The 7,686-nt window shown below is 33.1% G+C and overlaps 1 protein-coding gene across 1 annotated transcript; it reads left to right on the forward strand.

Annotated features, from left to right (window-relative positions):
* Positions 1 to 5,448: 5,448 nt before the first annotated feature.
* LOC132063736 (AAA-ATPase At2g46620-like) lies at positions 5,449 to 7,410 on the forward strand. Its single transcript, XM_059456434.1, has one exon. The coding sequence runs from the start codon at positions 5,676 to 5,678 to the stop codon at positions 7,152 to 7,154; it is 1,479 nt and encodes a 492-aa protein (XP_059312417.1). The 5' UTR covers positions 5,449 to 5,675; the 3' UTR covers positions 7,155 to 7,410.
* The last annotated feature ends 276 nt before the right edge of the window (positions 7,411 to 7,686 follow it).

Genomic DNA, 7,686 nt, shown 5'->3' on the forward strand with positions numbered 1-7,686 from the left:
TAGACTAGAGAATGTAGTAAAGCAAGTAACTTTTTTTATTCGCATAGGTCCAAAATGGTACTACTAAAGCTCCGTCTTGAATCACTGAGGAATAATAAATGGGAACTGAGTGGAGTTTTAACAGTAAAACTACTATGCATATATCTTGAAGACGGATTTGCAAGTTGCAAGTACCTTGAATATAGAGATAAGTCAAATGCTACTACTAAGATCTCTCCTTCATTTGCGTTTTCAGTAGGATTAAGGGTGTTCAAATGAGATCGAAAAATCGATCCGAACCGGTAAACCGAATCAAATCGACTTAATAAATCGAAAATCGGTTTAGTTTGACTTGATTTGGTTTTAAATTTTAAAAAATCGATAATATTTGGTTTGGTTTGGTTTGGTGTTAAACCAAAAAAACCCGAACCAAAACCGAACCGAACCGATAGATACATACATATTTAATATATATATTTCAAAATTTTGGCTCATTCCAAGTCCAATACAAATTCAAATAATTAGAAAGAAAAGTGTAGCTCATTTAAGTTTAAGGTAAAATAAAAAATTTCCCCTTATCCAGTTTTACGGTTCCCTCTTTTACATGCCATCTGGATTACTACTTATAAGCTAAAGATTTTATCCGTAACAAATTAAAGGGAAGAAAATGGCAATTGGAATTTAAAATGATTTGGTAGATAACTTTGTCTTTCTGTTTATCATTTTCCGTTTCAACTTCTGTGCTTTCTTCTCAATGCTTCATAAACACAATTAGTCTAGATAACAAAAATTCTAGAGGGCCGCGTAATATCAAAAGACTACATGTAGGGAGGTAACTAGAATCATGAAAGTAGATGTTATTTTTCTGTAATTCCTATACCTATAACCATAGGCCTATACCTAAATAAAGTTAATGAATTAATTAAGAAAATTCTTAGATTTGAATGGATCACAGTCAAAGCCGTATTTAGTTACCATTTAATTCAAAGATTCTTTGTATTAATACATTCTTTAAATCCGAAAAAACCGACAAAATCGAAACCGATAGAATTTATACTGTAATGGTTTGGTTTGGTGTGTATATTAAAAAAAAAAAAACTGACTTAATTGGTTTGGTTTGATTTTAACCAAAAACCGAGTCAAACCGGACCATGAACACCCCTAAGTAGGATCTACGTTGTCTCTTTCTAAGATTATTCATGACCAAGAATAGCAGTCCTTTTAGGGGTAGTTTGGTGTGAAGGATAAGCAAAAATAGTCCCGAGATAAAATTTTAGTGCCTCCTTATTCCATGTTTGGTTGGAATAAAAATTCGGGATAACTAATCCCGGGATTAGTTATCCCGGGATTGTAGCCTTATTTTATCCCACCTTGAGGGTGGAATAACTAATCCCGGATAACTTATTAGTTGTCCCGGGATAAGTTGTTTCCCAACCAAACGAGCCTTAGAGTACTAAAAATAACAAATCTTTTAGTTTTCCCAAAAATCTTTAGGTGTTTGTTGTAAGATTCATATAGAAACAAGTCAGGGTGCGAATCTGAATTAGTTGAATCTCAAAGCAGATGTTAAATACCACGTGAGATAATAAAATATTTTTTATGGAAAGCAAGTGTCACGATTATCAGGTTGTATATACCGCTAGGGGTGGATGTAGTGTAGAAGCGATTGGTTCGTCCGAACCAAGAAATTTTAGCAAAGATATGTTAAAAAAATTAAATAAGTACAAAAAATAAATTTCAAATCTAGTAAATCGAATGAGTTATAGCAGAATTTCCAACTCAAAGCCATAAAATTTAATTTATGAATTCGCCTCCATTAAATATCGCACGACAAATAAACTTCAAATTAGCTTGCATGACCAGTCATTTCTGGTTTATTTCTCCTATGAAATGCAAAATTGAAAAGGAAAAAGATAAAAAGGGGGAAAAAAAAAGGGATAACGATCTTCTTCAACCTAATTTAGGAACTACAATTATGTTCATTTCTTAGGACAGAAAGGATTTTGAAATCGTTCAAGTTGGACTTTTACCATTTATGCACTTGTTTTGCGCATATGTAGTAGACAAGTTGTTCTGGTATTTACAAACTAATAGCTTGGTTTTCTCTTGTGCAGGAAAGATGAAATTGAATATTGATGGTTGTCAGTTGCTGATGTAATATGCATGATTTGAACTCCTAACTTTCGACGCGGAGTAATGCATTTAAGGACATGGAATTTCTTCTTCTTGCGGACCTAAGCCGTGATGTTTATGAACAACTTTAGAATATTTATTTAGTTTCTTCTTTCCACTTTACCCAAAAAAAAAAATTAAAGAAGGTTTCAACCAAATTGAGGACTATACAAAAGCATGTAATAAGATAATTAGAAACCTACGATGCTTGACTTTTTTTAGATACCCACATTAATGAAATGAATACACTACTTCATCAAAAATAGGTTAAGCGTTAAATAAAGTGCTATCTAAAATTGAGCAACCATTTTATATTTCCTGTGGGTACCAACTAAGAAAAAAAGAAAAAAGTTCATGATATCATTGATATGCAACGTTGATTTTGTAATGCTTTCCCCTGTTACTTTTTTTTCCTTTTTACTACGCGAACGTTGAAGTCACATAATTTTATTTTATTTTCGTTTTTCACAAAAGAAAACATAGAATGTATAGAAACTTTTTCAGGGAAATTTGACTAATGAAAAGAGACTTTTTTGAGGAAACATAGAAAAGCTTGGCTTTCGGCTACGCCAAAAAAGGATCAAAGTGGGGCCCAGGGCTCAGCTAATCCAACTTGTAGTTTTCTGTATTGATGTTAATTAATTAATAATTCTCATCAGATATTGGACTAAATCAGGGGTTACTTACCCGTTTAATCTTTGAAGAGTTCGTATTTCAAAAGATAATCATGACTCATGAGTCAGATATACTATCAAGGAAGAGGGTCATTTTCAATTGTAAATGGATCAGCTGGTCAGTCATCAATGTTCAAAGCAAATTAAGTTAATTGCCACTTGGCAGAGTGTTTTTAGAGTCTCAGCTGTTAGATTAGACCTAGGCCAAGAAGTTTGCCCACACGAATTCATAAATTCATATTGAGCAGAGGTGACAATTTTTATGGAAAAGAGAGTACTACAGGAAAAATAAAATGTGAAAAAAACTGAATATAAAACTCAAAACTTTAAGATAAAATTTTTAACAATTCAATTGGAAAAATTTGAAGTGATAAAAAGAGAATTAGTTCACCACCTGCACAATTCCGCTTGGATGACTTTATGTACCTATAGTGACACATCATATGCTCATCCTGTTTCAATTTATGTTACGCTATTCATTTTTCGAATGGAAAAAGAATGATACTTTTTTAATTTTTAAATTATTTAACTTAAAATCTCACGTTAATCTTATAAATATATTATATCATATTTAAGACCAATACCCTTTAACACATGTAATCTATGGATATAGAAGCTTAGAGCAGTTCACTATTTGCATAGTGATTGTGAAACAGATGAAACAAGCGGCAGAGTCAGAATTTTTAGTAAGGAGGTTCAAAACATAAAGAGGTAAACACACGAAGAAGTCAAGAAATCTAACATCTACTATACATAAATAACAAAATAATTTTAATTTTATATATATAATTTAATTTTTCGTCCAAGGGTTCGGATGAACCCCTCTACCCACGTGGCTCCGCCCCTCATCGAGCATGCACAATAGGTTGACAAATTGTGTCTGAACTAGCAGAGAACAGCCTCCACATGTTGAAAAGTGTGCTTAGAACAAAGTCACTGAGTTGAATTGAGAGAAAGAAGCTTTGAATAAAGAAATGCACCAATAAACTAGAACGGAAATAGAAAACTGCTGTCAAATACGTTTGTCAAATTTTGAATATGATATTATGTAATAAAGAAAAATGAGTCCTGAATTCAAACATTTAAAGGTAACGAATAAAGGATCCACGATTTTTCCAAATGCCCTGGATACGATCATAGATTTGATGCAACATTATTCTAACATAAGATATTTATTGCATTTTTAACGTAGGTGGATCTAATTCTTGAAAATCTACCAGTGTGAAAATGTATTTAACAATTGCCTTTAAAGACAGCATTCCATTTTTTATACTTCAACTGGTAATGCTTAGCAATTAAAAAGGAATATAGCTTGTCATACCAAGTTTTTAGACGTCAAAGGCAATAGGGTAACTCATTTAATTGCCAGTAGAGTCGTACTATGGAAGAAACCATAAAAATATTGTAGAGGTGAACCTACCCATTCATTTAATTAAATTCCTCGATTTCATGAAGTTATACAAATTCCACAAGAAAGCCAACAAAAAAAAAACATTTTCTGATCTTCGTGTCCAATGAACTCAAATTATTGAGGAGAGTATGGTCTGGTTAGCTCACACATAAATATTTGCATTTTATTCATTATAGCATGCCAAAATTGGGTGGAAAAGGTATTTATTCCAAGCCGTACTCATAAATTGTTTTGTTGCAACTACAATTTTTTTTTTTTTTGGTTAAAACTACTACAATTGATAGTTTGGCGTAACCAACGGTTTGTCTCGATTTGAAGAATGGTCACAAATGAACCCGTATCACTTGGACTTAGACGTGGGATTCCACTATCCCATCAAACTTCAGTAGCGCACATTTTCTCAGGAGGACATCAACACTATTTCTAAGATTTTATATGTCAATATATTTTTCTATTATTATATAATGTGTGTGATATATAATATGTTGTCACCGTTTTAAAAAGTACTACTATAAACTAACTATCAACCTGAGACAAAAAATAATAAGTTTTAACATGTAATTTAAATATTAAGATATATGATGAAATTAATTGGTCCAAAAATTTGTGGGGAATATCTTTGTCTTATCAAAATTGAATGGTGTTTTTCAACATTTATTCACTTAACTATGATTGAAATACTCCCTCCGAATTAAAAAAAGAGTCCACTTAACTATTTGCACACCCCTTAAAAAAATACTAACTCCTAGACAAAAATAGGTAATTTGACTAAATTACCCCTAATTAAATAGGCATTATGATTTGATCATATAATACTTAATAGGGGCAAATATGAAAAAATAAGGTTAATTCTTTCTTGATTTGTTAAGTGGACACTTTTTTTTATCCAAAAAAAAAAAAGACTTAGTAAACTCTTTTTTTTATCCTGAGGGAGTACTTGTTAGTGTGATATTACATGGACCTTTAAAACTTAAATATAACACATATTACTCATCTAGATGTGTGCTTGAGGATATAGAAGGAAGGAGAGGAGCTGGATCCAAGGTTTTCTACTCTTCTATTACTCATACATAATAAGTCACAGGTTCAATAACCCAATTTTTTGGAAAACAATAAAAACAAAAAATAAGAAAAGAAAAGATTTTTCAATCACTGGGACGGGAAAAATAGTCTCAACTGTCCAGCGAGGCCTTTAATAAGTGTCTTGGCTGGAAAGTGGCAAGCAAAGAGTAATCATCTCACACCAAACAACTACAGTGTTTTATTTAAATAAACTATATAAACGTCCTTCCCTTCACTTTCTTCTTTGATAATCTTCTTACCGACTACTTGCCCTCTTCATAAGATATTTACATATATCACTAAACCCTCTTCTCCGCCGTATACGATATGAGCTTTTTTTGTTAATTTCCGACCAAAAATTCCATCTTTATTGCACCATGTGGGTTGTAAATATAATTTTGCTTCTATTCTTGGGTCCTTGCCTTTTATTTCTTGTTAGATTTATCTTGTACAGAACAGCTTTGATTCTTGTTTTACGAAAATGGGCAAATTGGGTCGACGACAGAATCCATGTTCATCAATACCTTAAAGTTGCAGAACTCAACGAAAATGGCCAAGACAATCAGTTCTACAAAAGAGTCTTCCTTTACATCAATTCTTTGCCATCACTCGAAGATTCAAATTTCACCAATCTATTCTCTGGTAAGAAATCTAATGATATCATCCTATCATTAGATGATAATCAGGTCATTCAAGACGAATTTCTCGGAGCAAGAGTCTCATGGGTAAACAAAGTTGAAAGATTTAACCATGGTGGAGTTTGTAATAAGAGTTTCTTGTTAAGGATCAAGAAGAAAGATAAACGCAGAATTCTCAGGCCATATCTTCAGCATATTCATACCGTATCAGATGATATCGAACAACGTAGAAGAGAATTGAAATTGTTTATAAATAATGGGCCGCTGGAAAATCCAATAAATGGACGGTGGAGATCTGTTCCGTTTACACATCCTGCCACTTTGGATACGATAGCCATGGACGTGGATCTCAAGAACAAGGTAAAATCCGATCTTGAAAATTTTATTAAATCGCAAAACTATTATCACAAATTGGGTCGTGCTTGGAAGCGTAATTATCTCCTTTATGGTCCTTCTGGTACTGGAAAATCAAGCTTTATTGGAGCCATGGCAAACTTCTTGAATTACGATGTTTACGACATTGATTTGTCAAGAGTTTCTGATGATTCAGATCTTAAACTCCTTTTGTTACAAACAACAAGCAGATCCTTAATAGTTATCGAAGATGTCGATCGTTTGATCAACGAGAAATCAAGAACGACAACAACGACGACTTTATCAGGGTTGCTTAATTTCATGGATGGTATTGTAAATTCGTGTTGTGGCGATGAAAAGATTATGGTTTTTACTATGAATAGTAAAGACCATATTGATCCAGCTATGTTGAGACCAGGGAGAATAGATGTACACGTACACTTTCCTTCGTGTGATTTTAATTCATTCAAGTGTTTAGCAAATAATTATCTGGGTGTGAAAGAACACAAACTGTTTCCACAAGTGGAAGAGATTTTCCATAACGGTGCAACCATGAGCCACGCGGCAATCGGAGAGTTGATGATGGTCAACAGGAGCTCACCAAGCAGGGCTTTGAAGTCCGTTATCACGGCGTTACAATCCAACGGAACGGAAGGAAAGATAACCGGAAGGGGTAAACGGTTAAGTGACAGTTCATCATCACCGCCGTTACCGTTACCGTTACCGCAAACGGAGGAGACAGGTGGCGGAAATTGGAAGGATTCTGTTCCTGTAGCTAAGGAGTTTCGGAAGTTGTTGTCAAGATTGAAAAGTTGTAAGGGTCCTAGTTCGATAGATCATGATTCCGAGATGATCGAACGGTGATAAATGTTTCTGTTTTTTTTTTTTTTCATTTTTCTTATTCTTTTTACCTTATTTTTCGAATTATAAGTAAAGTCTTTGTCTGGTAGGTGTCCTCTCTCTTTTTTTTTTTTTTTTTTTTTTTTTTTTAAAGAGTTTGTCTTAAGATAAATATGTGGTTCAGCTATCGCATTAGCTTTCAAATTGTAAATGATGATTATGATATTCTGTTTAGATGACAGTTTTAGATAAATACAAAAAGGTTAAAGCTTGTGCCAAACTTTATTGTGTGGTAGCCAGTCTTCTCTTTTAGGATAACTCTAGCCTCGTGGTAAACACTGTCATTTGGGATTCCCTTTAGATCTGGCAAAGAAGAAAAGTACAGGTTAAATAGTGAAAGATTTGTTTTTATTCCTTTTTAACTAGCCCTTTCTCATTTATAAGAAAAAAAGTAGGAAACTATAGGATCTTCTAGTTTATATACATAGTAAGTAAGTAGTCATAAGAGGTGGTTGTAACTAAAGATTCGAATGATTTTGCAGGTAGAAAAGCTACA

This window comes from Lycium ferocissimum, chromosome 7 (assembly GCF_029784015.1).
Source record: "Lycium ferocissimum isolate CSIRO_LF1 chromosome 7, AGI_CSIRO_Lferr_CH_V1, whole genome shotgun sequence".
Classification (NCBI taxonomy): domain Eukaryota; kingdom Viridiplantae; phylum Streptophyta; class Magnoliopsida; order Solanales; family Solanaceae; genus Lycium; species Lycium ferocissimum.

What these genes read in the sequence shown, in the direction of transcription:
- LOC132063736 (XM_059456434.1), top strand. Translation starts at nt 5,676, where the DNA reads ATGTGGGTTGTAAATATAATTTTGCTTCTATTCTTGGGTCCTTGCCTT.